We start from the raw sequence: 26,927 nt of genomic DNA on the forward strand, positions 1-26,927 counted from the left end.
TTCTGATTTCCCTCCCTGTCCCTATGATCCTCTGCACTATTCCTTATATTCCAGGTATGAATGAAACCGTATGATAATTGTCTTGTCTTTTTCTGATTGACTTATTTCACTTAGCATAATACCCTTCAGTTCCATCCATGTCAATAAGTATTCATCCCTTCCTTCCTCTTCTACGTGTGTCTGCTTTTGGAGCTCAGGGGGAGTTGGACCTTCTATGAACTCTCTGGCCCCCCTGGCAGTGGTGAGCAGAGGGACTTGACCTGGACCACTCCACTTCCAACCTCACCACTTTGCTCTTCCCACAGGTCATCTCCTCAGGCTGCAGAAGATGGGGACAGAAGAAAAGGAAGGGCAGGGGAGGGGCAAGGCAGCCCTCTTTACCCTGCCATTCTGGCCCCATGAGGCCTCAAAGAGCCTGGGAGATCACAGCCAGAGAACTGAGACACTCTGGCTCATCAGACCCAGTGTTACCGGGGAAGAGCCAGGAAACAGGAATAGAATCTTAGCGCTTCTGCTCATAGCCCCTGTGATCTTTAGCAAGGGTCTTCACTGCTCGGTTTCAGTTTCCTCCTTTGTTGATATTATAATCAGCTCATACGAAGTAACGAATGAAAGACTGCTTAGTAAACTGTGAAGCACCAGCTGGACATATCGCGTTGTCATGCCTTCATTCGTTGATCACTACTGAGCGCATTCTTATGGATAAGGACTGCCTGGTCCCTGCCACCCTTCTTTCCTGTCTCCTCCCCCAGAGAACCTCCAATTTAAAGAGGTCTTCGGTGTCAGGAGTCATATGCTGAATTGGCCAGGCCTTTCCTTCTCCAGCCACTGGATTTGTTGGGGAAGATATCTAGCATCGCCAGGGCCCAACTGTAATAACAAGGTGAAAGGAAGTGTGCTCTAAGAAAGGACCCCTTCACTTGTCACAGTCATAGAACTGAAGTTCCTAGAAGTCGATTTACTGACCGTCAAAGTTGCTATTTTCCTTCATCAGGTTTTTAAAGGTATCTTCATGATGTAATCGAACTTTCCTTCTCTCAGAAGCCAGATTATGTTCCACATGGTCTTGCTCAGTTAGAAGTGTGACTGGTTTTAAATGAATCTAGAGAAAGAAAAACATTGATCTTTCATTGCTTTAATTATAAGAACACAACACGAGTTTTGTAAAAAAAAACCTGTATGTTACATTGTTTTCTAACTCAAAGTAAATATAGCATTTCTGGGTATTTTTACATATATTTTTGACTAAATTTTTTTCTTAAAGTATTTTTAAACTAAAAAAAACCAATATAGACTTTATTATTTCTTCATACAATAAGATACGTACTTTAAAGAGTTTTCCAAATACTAACTTTCCCTGATTTTTAAAATTTTCAACAGAGCTACAAATAAAAAAAATTCTTCAAATTAATGAATGAGGAGGGGGACTTGGAGTCCATTGAATTCTTACCAAGAAATGTTTTCTATTTCTTGTAAAATTAAGTTCTCAAAGGGAGGGGGGAAAAGCATGTTCTAGAGAAAGCTATCAAGTACTGAGAGACATTTCTAATTTGGAAATTTCATCACACAGTGAAAACATTATTTAACAAACAAACTAAAAGAACCAAACGGTCAGAACAAAGCTTTAACTGACCTCCAGAAACCTGAAAATATGATGCAACAGAACCAAGGGCTCAAGCTCTGCCACAGATGCCTGTTTGTTGACCTGTGTGCATAAGGAAGTCAGCTGGCTGGGGGTGACTCCATGCTCATTTCCAGAACACCTGAGGGCTGGTACTGACCCTTAGCCAGGAAGACGAAGCAGCTAGTGATTCAGAATACGCTGCTTCCGAGTCTGAAACTCCCCTAGACTGCCGTGCCTGTTCGTTCAGGAATACACAGACTTGAATACTTGTACTGGTTTAACTGCCCAGCCTTGTTTTCGTTGTGTCACCAGTGGGGTATAAAAGGCCACCCCGGAAACTTGTGTCTTGGCTCTCCAATCTACAGGTGAAGCTATTTTGTATAACTGAAAAGGACCCTGAGAGTGAAAACCTGAGGGCTCTTCCCTTAAGGTCAGGAACCAGACAAGGATGTGCACTCTCACCACTTTCATTCCACATAGTACCAGAGGTCCTAGGCACAGCAATCAGACAACAAAGAAAAAAGGGGCATCTGCATTGTTAAGCAAAAAGTAAAATTCTCACTATTTGAAGATGACGTGATATGTATATAGAAAACCCTAACTCCACCAAAAAATTACTAGAAGTGATAAATAAATTCAATGAAGTCCCAGGATACAAAATCAATGCACAGAAATCTGTTCCATTCCTATACACTAATAATGAAGCAGCAGAAAATTAAATTGAGAAAACAATTCTATTTACAAACTCACTAAAAACAATAAAATATCTATGGATAAACCTAATCAAAGACATGAAAGACCTGTATTCTGAAAACTATAAAACACTGATAAAAGAAATTCAAGACAATGCAAAGAAATGGAAAGATATTCCATGCTTACGGATTGGAAGAAAAAATATTGTTAAAATGTCTATACTACCAAGCGTAATCTACAGATTTAATGCAATCCCTATCAAAATACCAACAGCATTTTTCACAGAGCTAGAACAAACAATCCTAAAATTTGTATATAACCACAAAAGACCTTGATAGCCAAAGCAATCTTGAAAAAGAAAAGCAAAGCTGGAGGCATCACAATTCTAGATGCCAAGTTATATTACAAAGGGCTAGTAATTAAAACAGTAGTGTACTGGCATAAAAATAGACACATAGATCAATGGAATAGAACAGAAAATCCAGATATAAACCCACAATTACATGGTCAATTAAACTTTGACAAAGGAGGAATGAATATACAATAAGAAAAAAGACAGTCTCTTCAACAAATGGTGGTGGGAAAATTGGACTTTCACGTGTAAAAAAATGAAATTGGACCCCTTTCTTTCACCATACCAAAAAATAAACTCAAAATGAATTAAAGACCTAAATGTGAGTCCTGAAACCATAAAAATCCTAGAAGAGAGAACAGGCAGTAATTTCTCTGACATTGGCCATAGCAACATTTTCCTAGATATATCTCCTGAGGCAAGGGAAATAAAAACAAAAATAAACCGTTGGGACTATAACAAAATTAAAAGTTCTGCAGAGCAAAGAAAATAATCAATAAAACTAAAAGGCGACTTACTGAATGGGAGAAGATATTTGCAAATGACATATCTGATACAGGGTTAGTATCCAAAATATATGAAGAACTGATACAACTCAACACCCAAAACCCAAATAATCCCATTAAAAAATAGACAGAAAACATGAACAGACATTTCTTCAAAGAAGACATCCAGATGGCCAACAGACACATGAAAAGATGCTCAACATCATTCGCCATCAAGGAAATACTAATCAAAACTACAATGAGAGGGGCACCTGGGTGGCTCAGTCAGTTAAGCGTCTGCCTTCGGCTCAGGTCATGATCCCAGGGTCCTAGGATTGAGCTCCATGTCAGGCTCCTTCCACAGTGGGGAGCCTGCTTCTCCCTCTCCCTCTGCCTGCTGCTCCCCCTGCTTGTGTTCTCTCTCTCTCTCTCTGTCAAATAAATAAATAAATAATCTTAAAAAAAAAAACCCTACAATGAGCTATCACCTCATACCTGTCAGAATGGCAAAAATCACAACAAAAGAAACAACAGGTGTTGGCGTAGATGTGGAGAAAGGGGAAACCTCTTGCAACTGCTGGTGGGAATGCAAACTGATGCAGCCACTCTGGAAAACAGCAGGGAGGTTCCTCAAAAAATTAAAAATAGAACTACCCTATGATCCAGTAATAATGGCGCATTTACCCAAAAAATACAAAAACATTATTCAGAGGGATACATGCACCTCTATATTTATAGCAGTATTATTTACAATATCCAAACAATGGGGGCAGCCCAGGTGTCCACTGAGAGATGAATGGATGAAGACGTGGATGTGGTAATACACACACAATGGAACATTATTCAGTCATAAAGAAGAATGAAATCTTGCCATTTGCAATTACAGGGATGGAGCGAGAGAGTATAATGCTAAGCAAAACAAGTCAGAGAAAGACAAATGCCATATGATCTCACTCATATGTGGAATTTAAGAAACAAATGAGCAAGGGAAAAAAAGACAGTGACAAACCAAGAAACACTCTTAAATATGGATAACAAACAGATGGGCATCAGAGGAGAGGTGTGTGGGGGGACGGGTGAAATAGGGGATAGGGATTAAAGAGTACACTTACCATGATGGAAAAATAAAATAATTTTTCTAAAAAAAGGAAAAGGACCCTGAGAACTATTCCTGGAAGCCTTGAACTGCTCTGATGGTTGCCTGTGCTTCCTTTCTCCGGCTCTACCATTTCTTTTCGCTTTAGTGAGCCCTGCACGAGCATCGCCTGTGGAGTTCTGAGTCCTTCAATGATCCAGTCTGTGCAACTGATGAACTAAGCCTCATCATTGCCCGTCTCATCCCGGAACAAACTCCCTTTGGACAGAGATGCATGTAGGCCTGCTGTTTCAGACCAAACCACTGGCTTGTCATAGCTCTCTTCGTGAAGTGCCACTGAACAAGAATGGTACTGGCTGGAAAGTCTGGAGAGGAGCTTTACAATAAAGGGTACCTGAGCTGACTTACTCTGGCAGCACCGCAAGGCATCTAACTGCCCAGAAACGCTTTCGGGAAACAGTTCTTCTGGCTCAGCAGAGGCTGAACTGAAGTGTGACGATTATATTCTTATTCCACGAGTCTCTGAAGTCAGAATGAGAACATGGAACAGGATGGTGACTCAGACTCTTCTCTGTCACTTGCACTCAGCCCTGTCATATTCTCTCATTCTCAAGGGTTTGGAGATGTCTGGGCACTCCAGGAAAAACGGAAGGGTTTGCAAGACCTACCTCGATGTCTTAGATTTTAATGAACATAGGATACTTGGGTTGTTTTGTCGAAGCACAGGTTCCAAGTCCCTATATGAGATTCTCATGCAGTAGGTCTGAGACACAGCCCAGAAAGCTGCATTTTAAATAACAGTTGATGTAAGCTTCAGTTTGAAAAAGAATGCCCTTGGGCAATGTGCCTATGTCTTGTGGCGTGGCTAATACTGGACAGGGCCTGGGAGAAGCGTCCTGGCGCACAAGAGTGTGCAGGGACACCTACCACCCAGGCATCCGGGTGGACTAATTCAGTCCCATCCATCTCTTTGCCTCCCGGCCCAAGTGAGGAGTAGCTTGTGAGTGCTGCTCTGCTGTCCCCTCTGGTGGGTACACCGAAAACACGGCTTTGTCCCAGCTCTAAAGTTGGAGGCAGTCTGAGGAAGAACTCTTCTGTAGAGTGAGCAGAACTAGGAGATGCCACCGTGCCCACCTCTGGAGTGAGCCTTGCAGTGAGAGATTTAAATTCTAAATTGGATTATGACATTTAAAAATGCTTAGACTAAATGCAGAACCTCTCCCAGGTACCCTGACCCTGAAAAGGAAAGCCAAGAAATGATAATGAGTAAACGCCCAGCAGACTACAGACAAGCCACTCTTGGCCAATGGCCAGGCGAGCCCCCTGGGCACACATATCGGAACAACCTATTTATTTTAAGGCTGTTTTTACTCCATATGCCCTGAGGCTTATTTCTAACCGTCACTAGTTCAGCCTGACAGTCTTCCTTCAGGTCTAAACGAATGATTGGACCATAACATGCAACTGCTTACTAAGTTGCTCTTAATTTTTTTTTAATTATTTTAACTCAATTTTGAGCTATATAACCACAAAAGAAAAGAACGAAATCAGCAAACACTATTTTCGAGAAACTGATAGGCCCTTCACATCATTTAAAAGTGTTTTTTTCCTCTTTCACTAACTGGTGACATCCCCCTTTCTCTAAGGTACACAACACTATATTACTACACGGTGACAACTTCTACAGAAACAAGGGTGGACAACAAATCTTGGGAAAGCATATGTCACAGTAAGGAGAAAGGTCTTTTTTTTCCATAATCATTCTGATGCAATCGTTAACACGTCCCTGAATAACATGTTAGATACTTCTTCGCCCAGAAAATTTACCTTTTCTTCTCCAACTGGTTTGGCTACAAATGTCGAGAAAGCCACGCTAACAAGTTTCTCAATACCAGTGAACATGTCCTGTACTATGACCTTGATGCTGATCTAAAACGAAAAGAAAAAAAAGTCAGTAAACAGCCATCCAGATAACACACGACATTGCAGCAATGAAGCCCTTTATCATTCTTTTGTTTTTCAATAAAATCAGCATTTTTTTTTTAAAAGATTTTATTTGTTTGACAAAGAGACAGCCAGCGAGAGAGGGAACACAAGCAGGGGGGGTGGGAGAGGAAGAAGCAGGCTCATAGCGGAGGAGCCAGATGTGGGGCTCGATCCCATAACGCTGGGATCACGCCCTGAGCCGAAGGCAGCCGCTTAACGACTGAGCCACCCAGGTGCCCCTAAAATCAGCATTTTAATTTACTTTTAAGCAACACTGTTCGTTCAGTGATTTTCCATATAATTAAAAAATAACTTCTTTCTGATTATAGAAAAATACGTATTTACCATGGAAAGTTTGGTAAACATAAAAATAGATAAAAATGGAATCTGACTATTCAGAGCAAATATTATGAGCAATCCCTCCACCCAGACTAATAATTACTAACGTTTAGGTGAATTTTCTTTCAGTTTTATGTGTATGTAAATATACACATAGAGTTCTCACACTGTATTTATAGCTTTATATTATAATTTTAAAAACTGACACTATCTGACAAGCATTTTCTAATCCCATCATTACTAAATATGCTTTTGAAAACAAGATATTCATGAACGCCTTATAGATCATTAGAGAGATGTACCAAAACTTTTAAAAATCTTTAGTCTCTCAGTTTTATAACGTGGACAAAATGGCATCATGTTATCTGTAGCTTTGTTTCCTTTTCTTGGAGTTTTATTTTTCGGGAATGGCAAGAGGTGGCTGAGACACTATGGTGACACCACAATGGACTGGATTTCCCTATGGGAAGACGTCTGAAGCTTAGGTCCTGCGGCTTTCACTTCGTAGAAGGGTTGGTAAACTCAGGAATCTGTCATTAAATTTTGGCTAACAGACACTTGCCCCACATATCCCTGATAAGTAACACGCTCTTCTCGGAATCATGGGCCACCTTGGGCATCTTAGCTTAGCACTGTGTTATCAAAGACAGAACAGCTGTTTCTACGTCTTCACGTATGAAGATACCTCACATATAAGAAAATTCAATAATCCATGATTTATTTTATGTCACTTACCTTATTAGTGCAAAGGAATATTTGCATGGTAACACCTCAGTTAACTCAGTGGTGATTAACCAAATTTAAGCCATCCATTTTCAACCCCACAATTCTAGAGAGTTAAAACACGTTCTGAACACCGTCTTCCGTTACAACAGTTAACAGAGTTAAGTCAGCTTGCAATTACATTCTGTGAAAACGACTAGAAAAACTGAACCAAGTACAGGAAGCAACTATTTTCACACATAAGGTAGCACACAATGCAGAACTGTGAGCCCCAAGGAAGAAGGAAACAGATAAGAGGAGCACTTGAATTTCCTGGGCGCTCGGCCTGAAGGTAATTCCCAGACTATGGCCAAGGAGGGGAAACTGAATCTTGCCAACGTGAGGAGCCAGAAATCAAGGACACCAAGGCAGCTGAGATGTGCGGGCAGTGTCCCAGAAAGAAGGGGGCTACAAAAGGAAAGAACGCCAGAAACCTGCCCATGGTCCTGTTGCGTGTTTGAGCGCCACCGGTCCGGGCATGCGTAGGGTAGAAGCTCACAAGGCCAGACAAGAGCACCTTCTGGGGCTGGAGAGCAGGAGCGTGAGCAAGAACTCACACAGCGCGCGGAAGCTGGCATCGCCTCTAGCCAGACCTCACTGCATACACAGCACACTCGGAGACCGCCGAAGACCTCAACCGGGAAGAGCGGCTAAATTAGCGCGAGGCGAGGCTAAGATTTGCTTTCCTTAGGATCCGAAATCTGTGCATTTATTTATTTATTTACTTACTTACTTTTTAAATATTTAGAGAGAGAAGGCAAGCAGCGGGGAGGGGGAGGGGGAAAAGGACAGGGAGGGAGAGAGATCTCCAGCAGACTTCCTGCTGAGCGTGGAACCTGACAGGAGGCTTGATCCCACAACCCCGAAATCATGACCTGAGCCGAAATCAAGAGTCGGACCCTTAACCGACTGAGCCACCCAGCGCCCTAGACATCTGTGCTTTTAAACTCACTGGGTTTTTCTTTTTTAGTTTTTAGTCGAATTTCCTTTGGAAATTCCAGCTGGGCTAGGAACTAGAAGGAAAAAGAGCTATTACCCATGGTTGGGCTGAATATAAAGAACAGCAGTAGCCCTCAGGTGAAAGGCCAAGCCCAGTGGCTACCATGCGGCAAAAGTCAGGAGCCCACAGCCAAGAAAGCATCATCACAACTGTTGAGAGAGCTGGTTTTCAACACAAACATTTCTCTTCTGATTTCAAGTGTTTTGTGCTCCGTTCACACGGATACAGGGGTAAAGCCATCACCATAGGTGTGGCTATTGCCAAATGGTTCTGCTGAGTAGGAATATGGGTTGAAACATGTCCCCCACCAAACCCAGTACCTTACAATGTGACCTTACTTTGGAAATAGGGTGGTTCAGATGTAATTGGTTAAGATGAGGTCACACCAGAGTAGGGTGGGCACCGAATCCAATGTGACCAATGTCCTTGTAAAAAGGGGGAATTTGGACGCAGACACACACAGCATGAGAACAGCACGTGAAGATGAAGGCAGAGATAGGGGTGATGCAGGAGAAGCTGAGGAACTCCAGAGACTGCCAGCAAATCACCAGAAGCCAGAAGAGAGCCTGGGGCACTTTCTCTTGCACAGTCCTCAGAAAGAGCCAACATCACCGATGCCTTGACTTAGGACTTCTAGCTCCTAGAGCTGTGACACAATACCATTCTGTTGGTTAAGCCACCTAGTCCGTGGGGCTCTCTGATGGTAGCCCTGTCCCTTCCTGTCTTCTGGATCCAGAGATCAAAGGGACTGGTACTACCCAACCTAGAAGGTGCAACAGAGGATCCAGTAACTCCTTTCCTGCTACTTTCACCTGGACAGCGATTTCAAAAGCCTCTGAAAATGTTGCTTTCACAACTGTGGTAAAGAAAGTAAAACCAAGTGGATGTAGAAGAAAAATGTTCTAAACTTCCCTTCTCACTTCAGTAACTCTGCCTTTCAAAAACCAGCTAATTATGGGGCTTAGTTTCCAATAGAAGGTGAAGAGATGGAGAACAAGTGTAGTCAGAATAAAGAAATAAAACCCATACCTTGCAAAGAACAAAGAGGTATCCTTCTCCCTTGTGTGTTTACTTTCTGTGTGTCCTTCTCTATAAAAATAGTGGATCTCATCACATTTAATTTTAGTAGCAGAGTTGACTGGGAAGCACAAGGTTCTTATTATTTACCTGTGAGCCTGACTACAGATTCAAGGGCCTTCTGAAATTCAGAATCTCATGAACTCCAAGTTATTCCAGACCTCCTCCTCTGCCTTCTGTATACAATGAAGCACCAACAGTCAGAAGAAAAGGGGTCACTCACCTCCATGCTTGTGCTGAACGCTCTGGTAACTTTTGCTTTGATGGTTATAACTTGTCCAACTCTAGTTACAAAGAGAGGGACGGACTTTAGTAATCCTAGCACATCTCATTTCAGACTTAAAGATTCACTTAAATGCATGTGCCATAGAGGAGTCCCCCCATATCATGCTGATATGTTCATACATGAAACCTCAGGTTAATGATAACAGAAAAAAAAACAGCTGTAAGAACAGATGCCAATCACTGTAAGCCACATGTATGTTAGCTGACTACTTCTATTCAAACAGAAAAGGGCCTTTGCAAAGGTGGTATGCAAAATGACTTCCAAAATCTGCAAAAGGTACTTTGATTATATCACAGCTGCTTCCTTAAGAGAAGTTAAAACAAACACACAAGCCTACCTATACAACTGACATTTATTTTTTAAATGTTTGTTCACAAATAATGGATAAACATACCAACAAGCAAGCGAGCAAACTGATCAACTTCACCAGGTTTACATGGACTCCCAGGATTGCTGGAGGATCCATTCACTCTCCACGATTATAGGAATCCTGGTCATACAATCTGAAATTGTTCCAGACCTTTTGTGTTCAGGCCCCCCAGTTACCTCCTGTTCCTTTACCTCACCTTAAGGGTCTACCCAATGTAAGCCTCCTCGATTTTTCTCCCTTACTTTCAAAGTTAAACTACACTCTCCCTTTTCTTCTCCTTACTCTTCTGTTTCAGTGGAATAAAGATAGGTCTCTTCCAGACCTCTTTCTGTACCTGTGCCCTTGACACACCCCCTCATTACCTTTCCTCCCTACTGAGGCCTGCTTAGCTCTTTCCTCTTTTCTACCCGCAATCTCTGCCGCGTTCCTGACTTCTTATCAGTCTGTGCAAATGCTCAAGACCTCTTGTTTTTAACGATCTTTCTCTCAAGCCTATTCTATCTCAACATTTTTTCTCTTCTCCTCCATATTCAAACTTCCAAAAATACTCCTTTCTTTATCTAACTCATGTATTTAGGAAATGTTTACCGAGTTACAACTAGTCCTGGCATTAAGCTAAGACCTCAGGATACAGTGATGAGCAAGATAAGGTTGCTGACTGCAAGGATACCAGTCTTTGCTTGGGACACCAGTATGCACACAGATGAAGTACAATGCTATGAGATTTTTTGAAAAAGAAAGGATCGAGTATTACAAAAGCACCCATAAAGTAGAGGCTAATTCAGAAAGTTGGGAAAGGAGTCAAAGAATAGGTGATGTTTAAGATGAGTCTTCCAAGATGAGGATTTTACCAGGGGCTGAAGTTTGAGGGCTTTGTTTCCCATTCATTTCTCAGCTGCTCAAATATGGCTGTTGCCTCCACATCTCACTTCTGATCCTTCCACAGTCACTTCCTAACAGTTAAATCCAACGTCTCATCTCATTTAATGTCTTTCTTCAGGAGGCTTTCTCTTCCCTTGGATTTCAAAACAGTGTTCTCTCTTCTATCTCAGTTTCCTTCACTGATTTCTCTTCCTTAATCCATCCCTTCAGTGTAGACCTCTCCTAAATTTCTGTCTTTTGTCCTATTCTCTTCTCACTTCACCCTCTTCCTAGAACACCTTGTTCTTTGTCCATGATCCTGTCATCTTTATAGAAATGATTCTCAAATCTACATCTTTAGCGTGGACCTCATTCTTGAAATTCAGAGCCATATTTCCAAATTTCTCTCAACAGATTCAACTAATAGTCCTGGAGGCTCTACTAGGCTCGGTGTCAGCTACCTCCACACACATCACCCAATTTATCTTAATCTCCATATCCAGCACATGCAAACCCAAATCAATTTTCTTTTTTCCTTGTATTTCTTCCTTGTAAACTTCCTAGCTCTGTTTGGTAAAGTTTCTAGGAGAGATTCACAGTAATAGTGCCAGGCGGCGTTACAGTCCCTCTTCAAAGCTACAAAAGTACTTTGTACTCATCAACTACTAAAATCTTATGCCTCTCTGTCAGTCAGACTTGAGGGGGGAAAGCACAGGCCACTTTTGTCTCTTCTGTGAACCCTATTCTGCCTTTAAAAGTAGGGGAATTCCAGGAGCAACTGGCTGGCTCAGTCGGTTGAGTGTCTGACTTTTGGTTTCAGCTCAGGTCACGATCTCAGGCTCGTGGGGTTGAACCCTGTGTTGAGCCCCACGTGGAGCCCTGCACTGAGCCCCACACTCAGTGCAGAGTCTGCTAAGGGATTCTCTCTCTCTCCTTCTCCCTCTGCCCCTCCCCCATGTGTACTCACTCTCTAATAAATAAATGAATCTTCTTAAAAATATATACATAAATAAAAGTAGGAGAATTCCAAAGAACCTGGTTGTCCACCAAACCAGACTCTCAACACTGAATGTCAAATGAATGGAATGACCAGAATTTCAACTAAATAAAACCAGTTTCATAGCACGGCATTCAAGGCCTTCTGTTATGCAGCCCCAGTCTACTGCTGGGGCATCACCTTTCTGCAGACCAGGCTTTTCCTGAGCACTTTCTGCTCCTTCTCACCCTCGTGCTTAGATTCTTACACATGCCATTATGTGAAGTTCTTTCCTATTCACCAGATGAAAATCTATACCTCATTTGAGGCACACATTAAATGCTACCCCTCTCATTGATTCTCCAGTCAAAATGTGCACCTTTTAAACTACCCCACAGGATGGAGTTTATATTTCGTCCTAGCCTTGCATCCTATCATGATTTCTATTTTGATGATTATGTATTTGTCTGACTCTCACCAGACTCAGTGACTGCTACACTCCAAAATTGTGCCGTCATCATTCATATATCCTACTGAGTCCAGAGCAGTACTTTTTGTATAGGCAATGAATATCTGAGAATTTTAAAAATATCCAATATGGGTTATAACCAAATTATATGGATTTCTATATGTAGCTTCCAATTTTCTCTTTTTATGGTTCAGGTCCCATGTAAAAAATACAAGAAGGTCCCTTTCCATGATGTTAGTGGCCACAAATCCTTTCTGATAACACAAACAAAAAATGGTGCAAAATGGAGCAAAATGGCAACCCACATTTCACTGATGAGGTTACTAGTTAAGTCCAATTTACAGAAGTTTGCAAACTATATAATAGATACTTTATTACAATATACTGTTGACATTCCTAAATTTAATAACGGTGCTTCTATGTAGTCCTAAATAAGTTTGGATTTGTAGTAATTTGTAATTTTGCTGAGATACAAACACAAGTCAATTTGTTCTACTTCAGGAAAAATCACATAACTAGTATGTGAGCTTAGTCATTGTACCTTTATCTGCATTTGCAAGACTCTAGAATCTCCATAGCTCTTTCAATGACACTCCAGCTGCCTGTGAGAACAACTACTGGGGAGCGTTCAGTAAAAGTTGCTGATCACAAACAGAAGCAGTGGGCCAGGGAAAGCACTGGATTAAGCATAAGAAGATCCAGGCTCAAAGCACCCTCTGTCCCCTGGTTTTGCTCAGGGCATTAGGCCTCAGTTTCTCATCGGTACAAAGAGAAAGCTGGGCTGAGCTATAAAGGTCTCTCCATGTCTGTGATTCTAATTCCTGCCAAAAATTTCTTCTGTCTCAATTTTGAAGAAGTAATTTCTTCATGTATGTGGTTTTATTTAACTTAATTTTGTTTGTATCTAAATAAATAAATGTCGAATAGATAAATGTAAACAGTGAGGCTGGAGAGACAGACTGAGCATCTCACTGGACAAGACTACTTAGGGCTTGAAAACTGCGGCAACTACCTCCATGGTCTTTGAGAACCATCCAAGACCAGTAACAGATGACCTTCTCACTTTCTTTTCCTTGTAAGTTACGTTATTGTCTTCAAGGATCAAGATATTCAGGGAAAAACAAAAAACAGTGATACAAACATAAAATCAAAGAAATTAAGTAAAACCATATAATCCTAATTTATTACAGGTATTAGTATAAACTCTTTAAAAAACAAATAATTCTTAATTCTATCCTCTGGAAAAAAACTAGAAATGACCAACACTTTATAAATGAGTACGTTTTCTGCCCTAGCTGTGATCTCTACTTACTATTTCTTTTGAAGAAATTTATGACTCTAAGTTTTTGTAAGGAAATATAAAAGATGAGCCCACCTTGTCATACCAGAAAGCAAAGGAGTTATGAAAGACGTCTAACTTTGCGGTTATGTCCAAAGAACTTAGGAGCCAAGCTGAAGAAGCTCCCACTGTTCAAAGATGAGGCAGTTTGAGCATCCATAAGAATAACCACATCCAAACTGAAATGTATCAGATACGTTAAAGTCCATGGGCTTATAATGATACTAAATAAAGGGAAAGAATTAAGCCTGTCTTTCCTGGACAAACTTTATCTAAGGGTAACCAATGATTAATGAGAGAAATGCTCTCTCTACACCAATGTTTGAGAAAATAAATGAAGAAGAAATGGTAGGACTGGCATATCACCATTTTACCAATATCTAATGAAATAATGTTCTAGGTAATGATCATCAGATATCATATGCTCTTGACAAGAACCAGCTTTACCAAAATATCAAAACTTCATCAAATCAGTTTTTAGATGTAACTATCGTTTTACAAGAAATACGAAGAATGGGTAAGCAATTTAAAGAGGGATACAATGAGCAAATACTAAATGTGGTGAACTCTATAGGACAAACGACTTTTTTCTTTAAAAAATACACTACGAGAAAATTATATGTTAAAAGACTTATCAACCATATTGAATCCTGATTCAAGAAAACAATTAATTAAAAAAATATATTTTCTGAGACCACCGGCAATAACTATTTCAGTTAATGGTATTGTGATTATGTTATTATGTTTTCTAAAAGAGCCCTTACCACACAGAAATATATAATCACAGATGATGCCTGAGATTTCCTTCAAAATAATCCAGGCGTGAGGGGGAGTATGGAGAGGTGTTGATAAAACAAGAGTGTCCCCAAGTTGATCATTGTAGTTGGGTGATGGTCCTTGGGGATATACTATACGAATCTCTCTACTTTTGTGTATGTTTGAAATCTTTGTTGATCTTGAGATTTTCTGCAATAAGAGATGGTAAAGCACACACACACTCCCACACATAATATGTTTTTCATAATTTAACATCTGTATTCAGATGAATTAATGTTTACCCAACAACCTAATGATGAAATTCACCATCCTAGACCTACTTATTATCATTAATTATTCTTCTAGTAGAGGAAGAAGCCATGAAGAAGCAGCTCATAGAAATCCTGCTGTCTCATACCAGAATGCATCTATTCAGAGAGCTGTTTCTCCACAAATCAGGACTATGAATTTACACTTAAACGTCTTAACTATAACTAAGTCCTGCAATTATTCTTTTACGGACTTACATGAGGTCAAATGTTATTTATTTTATTAACAAATTGGATCACTGACTCCAAATGAATAAGCCTAGGTGCCACAAATACATGTTGTAAATGAGCCAATAAGCCCAGGAGAAAGGTGTGGTAGAGCGATGCCACGTACCTGGCTGTCTCCTCGAATTGTATGTCATCCACTGAGGCTGTAACACAGGAAACCCCAGCATGTCTTTCCGCTTCAAAAAACAGGTAAAAATGTGCTGCATTAGTAGTTATGCTTAAATATTTCAGCATAAGGGAAAAGAAATAAAAATTAAATGGGCTTATTCTAGTAACTCATCCTCTGGTTCAGTAAATTACCTCTGAGCCCACACTTGTGGATGATGTGGACCAAGAACAGTTCTTTCGCTCTGTAAGATGTATTTCTACTGCATGGAAATTACTGTACTTTCTTCTAAGTTTTAACTTACAGTGTCTTTGATTTGAAATTCAATACCTAGTATACCTAGCGACTGGAATAGCAACTTCAGTAATTTTCTGCCAACTTCAAATATTTTGTCAGATGCTACCCTTTTGTTTTAAAAACAACGCATTAAAGATGTATCCATTATGCCACATGACCAGAAGCTGCATATATTTAGACCAGTTAACATGTATAAGCACTGAACGGTACGGAGACCCTGAAATCATACCCCAAATCAGAGAGCAATTTCTCTGGGTATCAGAGAAATACCCAGTCTGTGTACAGACTAGGTATTTAGTCAATATTTACTGTTCATTATTACCAAATTCAGTATGCATGAATTATGTTGGAGACGAAAGTATGAAATAGGGTAGAATGAGGTTAAGGAAGAACCCTAGCTATTTCCATATTTCTTGTCTGCCTTTAATTTGTTGAGGTGTTTTTTTTTTCCTGATTGCTGATTTTTATATAAATATATCAGAACTTATTCTCTTTAGGAAAAATGTGGACATGTGCTTCTGCCAGAATCTGATTTTGACAAACAGTCAGTTAAAGCCCAAATAGATTGCACTGGCTTTTTAGGAACTTTTAACCCCATTTTAATTTTGGAGACTTCACTTCTGCTGCCGCATTATGAAAGAGACAGTGAATTACACCGATGTTGTCTTCTTTGTGTGGATTACTTTAACTGCAATAATACTGACAGTGCGAGGTAAAGAGAGGCGTGAAAATACTCGAGAGCAGGTATTTAGAACACTCTTCCCTATAATCTAATCTGTAGAAAATCGGACATTTTGGTTTTACCGGTTGGAAATAACTGTTCTTCCAAATATGCACATAATATAAACTGAGTTACCAGAAAAGTAACCATAGCAGCACTGTGTGTGTGAGTGATGGAGAGGGGATGATTAGCTTCCCAGCTATTAAGTTCAATGACAGGAAGGGAATGTGAAAGTATGAGACTCTAAAAATACTCAAGTTGGGCTCAACTGAATTCCGTGTATCAAACCTCTGTTAAATTCCTACTGATCTCCAGACATTGAGCTGAGTCAGTCCTATCTCTTACCAAGCTCACTTGGTGGCAGTTAGAGAGCCAGCCATCGTCGGTGCCCTTCTAGAGCTTAAGATTTCCAGAGAACTACTGGATCCTTGCAAATATATGCTATAAAACATTGACTAAGGAGTACCTAATAGACATTTGTTCCACTTACCTGACATAAAGGAGCATGAGTTTATTAAACTATTCTCGTTAAGAAAGTGTTACCATGTATGTCAACATAAGTGACAAATTTTGAACGATTTAAATGATAACTAAAGTGAAATAATCAACAAGCTTAAATTTTTATTGTATATACCAAGCACCTATTATATATATACACACACACACACATATATATATATAAAATATATCTATTATATATAATTATGGCACTACACTAGATTGAGATTATGAACAAACATTATCATAATAATAGTTACCATTTATTAAACACTTCTTATTGACCAGGCACTGAGCTAAGTATTTATGTATGTCAGTTAAATGAGGTTGGTACTATTATTAGTTTAATTTTACAAATGAGGAAATTTAGGCTTAGAAAGATTGACTCCATTGTTCTAAATAGTGATTTTGACTATAGAAGCAATAGGAACTCTCAGAAAAGGGCAGTCAAGGAACACTCTTAGAGAAGTGCTTAGCTAAATATGGGCGCCAGAGGCTCAATAGCCATGGTTTACACTATAGACTTTTAAGGGTCATTAATCAGAAAGAAAAAACAAAAATATGGGGAAACAAAACACAGGACCACAGTTTTTACATGTGATTCTATGCAATTGTCTTATTTTGTTTACAAGTGTGTCATCTATGAATTCAATAGGACCAACTTGCTCTGATTCTTGATTTTGATTGTCCTTCACACAATACACCAATAAAAGTGGAGAAACTCTAAAGCTATTGCTGATTTTGTGGAGAAACTGAGAGAAGCTGGGAACAGCAGCAGACTAGCTAAGTGGTTGTAATCCAGGTATGAGATGATGATTGATTAAAATGGTGCTATCTCCATTCATTCATTCCTTTAACTAATGTTGACTGAATACCTGTGGTATGTTAGCCTCTATGTAAGGGGCTGGCAATATAAAACAGCCATGATTGTTCTCACAGAGTGTAGTGGAGAAGTCAGGGATTAATAAAATGAATAAGTAATAACAAAATGAATTAAGTGCCCTGAGGAAAACATGATTTTTATGGGAGTTGTAACTGAGAAACCAGACCTAGGTGGGGTGTCAGGGAAGACCCATGTGGAGGGGATGCTTCAGCAGAGATCTGAAGGATGATTAAGACTAAAATAGATGTGTTGAGGAGAAAGAACACAGAAAAGGTGAGCACAATGAGCAGAACAACAATTACAAAGATCCTGATCAAGGTCTTTGAGGATAAAATGCAGAAAGCAAGAGGGGTGCCTGGGTGCTCAGTCGGTTAAGCGTCTCTTGATTTTGACTCAGGTCATGATCTCAGGGTCGTAAGATCGAGCCCTGACTTGGGCTCCACATTCATCATGGAGTCTGCTTGAGATTCTCTCTTTCCCTCTCCCTCTGTCCCTCTCCCCACTCAAGTGTGCACACTCTCTCTAATAAATAAATAAATAAATAAATAAAATCTTTGGGAAAAAATGCAGAAAGCAAGAAGGAGAGCTAGTAAGGCTGAAGAGTTGGCTGAGAATGGACTATGCACAGGGCCTTGAAGTTCTTGGTTGACAGTTTCATAATTATTATGAAAGATATCCAGATCTTCTGGACTCCAATGTTCTGATGAGGTCAGAAGTAATTCTAATCATTGTTCTCCTAGGTATAGCATAGTGTTTTCCTCTGCCTGCTTTCAAGATTTTCTTTTCATTATAGTTTGCCTGTGATGTACTTAGATGTGAGCTGTTTTAGTATTAATCTTGCTTGGTATCCTATGATCTTCTTAAATCTGTAGATATATGTCTTTCATCACATGTGGGAAAATTTCAGCTACTATTTCTTTAAATATTTGTTTTATGTTTCATACTTTTTCTCATCTCTTTTGGGGCTCCAATTATAAGTATGTTACATCTTTTGAAGTATTTTTTCATAAATCTCTGTTCATTTTTGAAATTCATTTTTTCCCTTTTCTTCAGACTATATAATTTCTATTGTCCATTTTTATGTTTATTCACTCTTAGTCTCCTCCATTCTGCTGTTAAGCCTATCCAGTGAATTTTTTTATTTCAGATACTGTAATTTTTCAATTCAGGAATTTCCACTTGGTTCTTTTTTTAGTTTCTATTTCTCTGCTGAAACTTATTATCTTCTCATTCTTTATGATCACAGTTTTTATTACATCCTCAAGCATAGTTATAAGAGCTGCTACAGAACCGCAGAAGCTTAATTCTAGCATGTGGGTCATGTAGGGATTGATCTTCATTATCTTTTCACTTAAGAATGCATCACATTTCCCTGTTTCTTCGTATTTCAAGTAATTTCTAACTGTATCGTAGCCATTGGGAGTCATATATTGTAGAAATTGTGGATTCTTACATGTTCCTCTGAAGAGTACTGTTTTGTTTTTTTCAAGTAAGCAGTTAACTAAACTCAAACTATAAAAATCTTGTTTCCCGAGAGGTTGGGATAGCCCTTTTCAGTTCTTTTGGCATTATCTAGGAAGGTTGGAGTTTCTCCTATCCATACATGATTCAAGGTTCACCAGAGATTTGAGCAAAAAAACATAGATTTTAGGGCTCTGCCTCTCTGGTTCACTCCTTTCGTGAATTTTCCTCCTCATATTTCAGTAGCTGTGTTCTTCCCAAATCCTCTGGCTCTTTGAACAAGCAAGTCTGTGGGTTTTCCATCAGAAATTTAGCTGGCAACAGAATGGAATCTTTCTTCTGACTTAAAGTCATTAAAAAATAAAAAAACAAAATGAAACAGAGAAAGCTAGTACCACTCTCTTCTTCTAAGTGTTGACTTCCAAATGTTCTAAATCTGCTTTTGCTCACTTGTCAGTTGCCATAAGTAGCTTTTATTTAATGTTTTTTCCAGAGTTTATAGTTGTTATCTATGCGACATTTTTTTTTTCTGATAGGAGATACTTACCATGCTAGATACTTATAGCCCTTGATAAGGAAGACAATGGGGGAAGATAAACAACGTATGATATGATCAGATCAGCACTTTCAAAAAATACTTCAGATGCAGCATAGAGAAGAGACCAGAATCAATGGTGAAGATCAGTTTAGAAGCCACTGCTGAAGTTCCCATGAAGGGTGATGGGAGCTTGGCCTAGGTGGTGGCAATGGAAGCACAGCAAAGTGGTTGGGTTTGAGTGATTCCTTTAAGGTAACATTGTTCATGGGTTGAATATGTAGAGGGGGAAGCAAGGTAGAGAGAGGTATCAAGAATGGATGACTTCTAGATTTCTGACTTGCCCAACTGGATGGCTGGCATGCCATTCCTGAGAGAGTGAACCCTGGAAAAGATGCAGAGATGAAATAGAGGGAAATGTGACTTTGTGATATTTTAAAATAAGAAATGGATATAGAGGGTAGAGGATGCCTAAGATATGGTTTCAATCCTCTAGGCTCAAGGAACTAGAAAAATGGGACTACTGACAGAAATGAGGTTTAATGCCAAAATGACAGTGAACATATTAAATCTTTTTTTTAAATATTGAGAAGATATTTTAGAATCTAGCAGTGCCTGAGAGTCACGGCTGTGCCCTGGGGGCTATGACTATATGATCATTATTTATCATAGTAAGCGGCTGCAAGGAGTGCTGGTCAATAAGGAACTCTGCCTGGGAAAAAGGCAGGAAAAGCAGTGTTTGTATTATTGATATTATATAAAGTAAAGCACTATGGTACAGCATTTCTCTGCCACAGATTCCGTTACACCTTGGCTAAATAACGTCCCTTAAGAATGTGGTGCTTCTCACGTGGAGTGTTTAACACAGGTATTTACGTGTGTCCAAACTAACTGTATCTCCTTTTTTTTAAAGATTTTATTTATTTGACAGAGAGAGAGGCAGCGAGAGAGGGAACACAAGCAGGGGGGCTGGGAGAGGGAGCAGCAGGCTTCCCGCTGAGCAGGGAGCCTGATGCGGGGCTCAATCCTAGAACGCTGGGATCATGACCTGAGCCGAAGGCAGCCGCTTAATGACTGAGCCACCCAGGCGCCCCAAACTAACTGTATCTTAAAGGTTTCTTTAATATTGTATTGTTAGTAATATAACTATTCATCCAGAGTAATTGGCTATCAGTTGAATCAGTCTACGGCCTGAGTTTCCAAAGAAATTTTTGTGACAGGTGCAGGACGCCAACTGTTTATCCTTTACAGGACAGAGGCACTAAGTGAGGTAACTGAAAGTCACTTCAATATTCACATAATATATTCAGTTTCCTTGGCAACAGGCATCATTATTATTAGCAACCTCAGTGATTTTTACACTTCTCTTAGATGTGAATTAATTTTATATTCATGCTTCCATTATTTATGTATTATAATCGACCTCAAATACTGATAAAAACTTAAGACAGAAACCAAACAGACCTATCAACAAACAGAAAACAAACAAGCAGATTGGCATAAATAAATGACTAAATTTTGTGGGTCGTTAACACATGGGGAATTAGAACCCTACTGATGCAGTGAGAAAAGCAGGGTTCTGTAATCGTCTGGGCTTTTCTTTTGTCCTCTGTAAAATAAGAGTCCCAAGATACACGATCTTAAACTCCTTCCAGCTCTAGTATTTTATCCTAACATATTTTCCTTCAAAATGTACATTTGCTGAGTCTGTTAAGAGCCATATGCAAAGCCTGACTTCATTTTAGAAATGAGATTCCAAGTTCTGGACCCATCCATCACCGACCTACCCATCCACAAAAGCAGGAGGTTTTATTTAGAGCTTACTAAGCACGGAGAACTAGCTTTAGTTCACATGCTCATTAGTTAGGCAAGAAATAAAGAGGTGAACATATCAATACACAAAATAATTACAGATTGTGCTACGTGGTATGAAGGAAATAGGGCATTGTGATAACACTGCTGAAAGGATACAAATGTAAACAGGAGACCAAGAAAGACTTCTCTGAGAAAAGGCTATTTAAGTTGCGATATAATGACGGAAAGGGCCAAGAGAAGAGCATAATAATAAAATGAGAAGGAGGTGCAAAGGTCCTGCGAAGAGACTTAAATAAGGTGTGGTAGCAACAAACTGAATGCAGGAGCACGTAGGAGAAGTGTGTAATCTCCTCTCAAACCAGACATTAAAGAGATTTGCAGAAATGTAAACTAACACCACGCCTCTAAGTATGTCTTTATTATAGTTGAAAATATAGTTGTTTTTCAATAAAACTACGTCATGGGTTTATTCTTGTTCTTCCAAATGAGTTAGTTTTTAAAGATTTCAAATATGGTAAGCATCAACAAAAATAACCCACATAAACTAAAGCTCTCGGGGTCCTCACTTATTTAATGAAGTAGTCCTAAGACTAAAACGTTTGAGAATCACTGGTCTAGGTCATTCCCAGTGTTGGAGGAACTAGCTCAGTCCTTACGGCCCGCAGCTGCACAGGGCTCACGAGTGTAAACACCCGCTCCTTCCTTCTCTCTCCTCACTGACCCCGGGTCCAGCAACGGGGCCGGCTGGGCGCCGAGCGTCGGCTTCCGCACTGGAGTGGGTCGGCCCGCACCCGGGTCCTCGGGAAACCCCCTTTCCCGACCCCCGCCGTCCCACACCCCCGCATCCCAGCCCGCGCGCCAGTTCCCAGACACCCCCTAACGCATCGAGCCCCCTCTCCCCGACCACCACACGCGCGCCAGACGCCTTCCGGCCCCCACAGCACCCCTCCCCGCCAGCCCCCTACCCGCCAAGCAGGCGGTGGCGTCGATCCACTTGAGCAGCTGCCCGGCGCTCAGCTCGCCGCGCGGGTTGGCGTGCGCGGGCTGGACGGCCTGGCTCATGCGCACTTCTCCGGGCGCCGAGCGCTCCATGGCCCGGCCGGCAGCGAAGACCCCGGGCCGAGGGCGTGGAGCCGGGTGAGGCCGCGCTGAGCCCGCCCCCGTTCGGCAGGGCACCGGCGCCGCCCGCCCCCCTGGCCCTGAATGCTGCTCCCAGGTGACCGCCAGGGCCCGCCGGGTGCACGCGGAGGCGGGATTTGGGGTGCCGACAATGGCACGCGGAGGGCGAAACAGAACGCTCTTCTGTCTCGGAGGAGGCCACATCCGGGGCCCGGAGGCTGGCAAAGCTGGGAACGGCCCGAGTTTCTTACCTGTGAGGGGAGGATAGCAGCACCTACGTCAGAGGACTGTGGGAAGAATTAAATGAAGTAACGTAGGAAATTCGTAGCCTGTTCCTGGCTAAGATGATACAGGTGTTTGCTAAGTCAGCGAAGTTAACATCCGTCTGAAGAACCTGACAGCCATGGGAGGTTAAGGACTGATTAGTTAAATGCTGTCCAGAGAATGGGGACTTTGGCTTTAGAAGCCGGGTTTCAAGTATTTGACTACCTCCCCGCCCCCCCGCCCCCGGCTGTTGAGGGCCAGATACAGTGGGGGCTCACTTCTCAAGCCCTAGTTCCAAATACACCTTCTGATTCTTAGGATGTTATCATAGCTCCCCAAAGCCCTGTGTTACTGATCATTTTGTTATGAAATCACCCCCACTACCCAACAAATACACACACACAAACACATGCGCGCGCGCGCACACACACACACACACACACACACAGTGCTGATGTTTGCAGGCTCATCAGAGTCACTCAAAGAAAGGCAATCTTTTGGTTTTAATCTAGAGAATTTAAGATTAGAAACTGTCACCTCACTATTAATGATCCCAGCAAATCCCAAGACACTCTCATCTTTATAGAAGACAAAATCTAGAATATTAAATGAGAATTTTCATTCTTAGCTGTTAACACATAAAAGCTGTTACACTTCCTAGAGCTGAAATCAGTGACTTTACAAAGCCGTTCTCATTAAGGAAACGGAGACAGCAGAAAACCATCCAGCATAGAATCCATTCCTAGCGACTGTATTGTTGGGGCGGGCTGCACCTGGGACAGCATTTACAGGTGAAGAGAGGGAAGCCTGGAGAGAGGAAGCAACCCGACAGAGGAGCAGCTAGGGAAGTAGCAGCACCTGGTTGGAGCTCAGGGCTCCTGACTGTCCAGAGCAGCTTACCACAAAACCTAATCGACTCCAGCAAATTGGTGACGCTTTCTCATCCCTCTGCAGCCTGCCAAGCCCCAGCCTAGAGACAGCAGAATGGAGATTCTGGTCATTTTGCTTCTCCTTTTGAAGATTTTATGAAAGAGAAGAATGACCTCAACATGGCCTTAACAACTGTGGGATCCTCTGTGGGTAGGTTGCGGTCCCATACAAGTATAAATACAATTTGGATGCCCTGTTAGGCAAGCATTAATTTTGGTTTTTATAAAAAGCATAAAAGCATAAAAATGACTTCTCACAACAAAGTAGAACTCGTGCCTCCAAGACAGTCCTCATATGCAATTATATCCTTATTTCAATAATAGTGTTATTACTCACATCCCCCCTCTTTGGAAAACATCTCTAGATTTCTTCATACCATTTTGGCAGATTCGATTATCGTTCAGCACATATTCATTCCGTCCACTGATAACTTCATGGGAGGCACTTACTAATGTTGGGCTAGGCCGCATGACTTGCTTTGGAATGGAACATGGGGAGGTAGGAGTGTATCAGTTCCAAGCCTCGCCCTTCAAAGCAGCACCTGTTCCTCTTCTTGGGAATGTGTGACCTCTGCCACGGGGAGACGATATGCCTGAGTAGCATTCTCCAGCAGCATCTGGGGGCTATACTGACTTCACTCACTGCGGAGCCAGCCTGCCAAGCTGCAGACTTGCAGCCGACGCTAAGCCACCCAGCAGGCACGCAGACTCATGCATGAGACCTAACAACTTGTATGTCCTGTGATTTGGACATTATACGTTACACAGCAATAACTGATGGTGACATGTATGAATTTCATTTATTAATATTTTAGAAAGTTAATTAAATTACCAGAAATAGGGTTTGCATTATGTTGGTCTTCTCGTTTTAGATAAAAAAAAAAAAACGGCAACTAAAATGATATTATGTATATACTCATGAACTTGGTTTCTTGTAAACTAGAGGAATTTGTAAATATTTTAAGCATAGGTGTGAGAAGGTAGCTTTTCAGAGTGACTATCCAGAAGGGGACAGCTTGTGTTTGCATAGGTATGTGTGGGGATGTTTGATCCAAAAGCAGACAAGTTCACAAACTCACTATTGTGTTTTCTTATGTGTATTATCTCCTATTTAGATGTCCTTTGGTTATAGTCTCATATCTTTTGTTGGTTTCTCACTGATTTTCGTTTTCAGCCTCTGCCTGAAACTACTGTTCTTATGTTTTTGTGAATGGTCTCTTTTTCGCCCACACAATGAAAATGTCATCTGCATGTGTGAACATTTGCTGTATCCTTTATCTGTCAAGGATTTTTGCTATTATGTTTAAAGAAAAGGCTTCCATTTTCCATTTCTGTTTAAAGACATCCTTTGAAGATGAGCAGAATGTGAAGCCAGCTTGATTTTTTAAAGGTCATGCACAAGAGCAGGAAAGCAGATCGGGAGGAGTATGGAAAGTATGATAATCACTAGAATAATGAGAACATCTTTAGGATGTTGGAGTGGGAAGGAAACTAGACAGTCTAACCCCCTCATTCTGGAGATGAGGAAATGAAATGTTTGCCCTGGGTCACATTGCAAGGTAGCGGTCAGGCTTATAGAAACCTGAGAACAAGGAGCACAAAACGCAAGAAGAGAGATGGAAAAAGTATCTTCCCCAAAGCACACCCTCCAACAAGAATTTGAAAGCAAACAGTTTATTTGGGAGGAAAGGACAGAGAGCACTGGCAGGGGAATCCAAGTGTGGTCCCCAGACCAGCAGCAGGAGCTTTGACTGGGAGCTTGTCAGAAATGCAGCATCTCAGGCCTCACCCCAGACCTGCTGAATCAGAATCTGTATTTATTAAGCCTCCCAGGTGAGTCATAAGCACATGAAAGTTCATGAAGAACAGCCTAAGTTACCCCTCTTAGAGACACGGGGGCTGGCGTCTTCATCTTCCAGCTTCGCCCCCACTCCCACTGCCGCCCCCATCCCTCACTGACTAAGGCTGCTCTGGGGAGCACTGACTCCCTAGCACCGATGCCGACTACAGGGCAAGGGCTCTCAGGCAGAGCTCTCCCTCGGGAGGCAGCGAGACGCTGTCAGCTCGTGCTGGGTTCTGGAATGGTGGGTGCTGAGGCCATTCAGGCAAGGCACAGAAAGCCATGGTACTTACAATGTGCTGAGTATCAGAGGCCGCTGGGAGTCTTCTCATTTTAGGAATTGCCAACTTTCTCCAGGGTCTCTTCCTCTTCTTTGCTCCTGGCCCCTACTCTTGGGATCAGTCTCACCCTGGGGAGTTGGACTGTCCCATTTAGCATCTGGAGCCTCAAGCCAACCTTTTCCCCGTTTGTCTCTGTGCTTCCAGTGGCCCCCGCTCACAGACAGACAAGCATTAGGTGAACAACTTAGGAGTCACCTAATGCACATGGAGTGAAGCACTTTATTTGTTTGAACAAAAGCTGTGTATATAGAGTCCGAGTTTTCCACTTCCCCAGATTTGCTGGGCCCCACCTTCATCCCAGGCACTGCCCAATGGAGACCCCTGGACGCCAACACCACTACTTGTCAATATGCTGGACTAGAGTGATTGTTTTCAAATACTGAACCAGGCTTGCATCCTAGAATAAATCCCACTTGGTCATGGTATATAATTCTTTTTATACATTGCTGAATTCTATTTGCTAATATTTTGTTAAGGATTTTTACTTCTATATTTTTGAGAGATATTGGTCTGTAGTTCTCTTTCTTTCTTATTACTTTCTTTGTCTGGTTTTGATGTCAGGTTCATAAAGTGAATCAGGAAGTATTCCCTTTACATTCTAGAAGAGGTTGCATAGATTTAAATGTTTTTCTAGAATTCTCCAGTGAAACCATCTGAGGGCTGGAGACTTTTTTGATAGGTTTCTAAATTATATATTCAATTATAAAAATAGTTCTAGAGCTACTCAACTTAGGTGTTTCGTATGGGATGAGTTGTGGTAGGTTCTGGTGTTCGAGGAATTGGTCATGTTTGTCTCAGAGAAGGTGATTTACCAAAGGTAGAGATTGCACTAATGTCTGATCAGGTGCTTTGATGCCATGTGGCAGAGCCCCCCCATCTCTTCTTAGCCCCTGAAGTTGACCTTCCTTTGCCTCTAGTTTCCCCTCAGATCTCTTCAGTCTCCCGCCCTCAGCATTCCCTTGCTTTCTAAGCCGGCTCTCAAGCAATTCCCTCTCTAAGAGTGGTTCTCAAAATTCTCTGGCCCCACCCAGACGTGCTAAATCAGAAACTGTGGGGTGAGGCAATAATCTGTGTTGGAACAAAAATTGCA

General features: G+C 41.3%; 1 protein-coding gene across 12 annotated transcripts in view; it reads right to left on the minus strand.

Annotated features, from left to right (window-relative positions):
* The window catches only part of ACOT12 (acyl-CoA thioesterase 12), a 94,999-nt gene extending 72,494 nt beyond the window's left edge, over positions 1-22,505 (minus strand). For 6 of the 12 annotated variants that reach the window (XR_008957577.1, XM_057307300.1, XM_044384076.3 and 3 more), the window contains exons 1-5: positions 22,310-22,486; positions 15,135-15,204; positions 9,638-9,698; positions 6,078-6,179; positions 967-1,102 (exon numbers count right to left, since the gene is read on the minus strand). Coding sequence is in view for 11 of the 12 variants with exons in the window: in XM_057307300.1 (XP_057163283.1) it covers positions 967-1,102; positions 6,078-6,179; positions 9,638-9,698; positions 15,135-15,204; positions 22,310-22,436 (496 nt within the window). In the remaining variant the exon portion in view is untranslated. Of the gene's footprint in view, positions 1-966; positions 1,103-4,658; positions 4,762-6,077; positions 6,180-9,637; positions 9,699-15,134; positions 15,211-22,309 lie in introns of those variants that run through there. The other 6 variants (XM_048221139.2, XM_044384073.3, XM_044384072.3 and 3 more) reach the window with 3 other exon arrangements.
* Between the last annotated feature and the right edge of the window lie 4,422 nt (positions 22,506-26,927).

This window comes from Ursus arctos, unplaced genomic scaffold, assembly GCF_023065955.2.
Source record: "Ursus arctos isolate Adak ecotype North America unplaced genomic scaffold, UrsArc2.0 scaffold_5, whole genome shotgun sequence".
NCBI lineage: Eukaryota > Metazoa > Chordata > Mammalia > Carnivora > Ursidae > Ursus > Ursus arctos.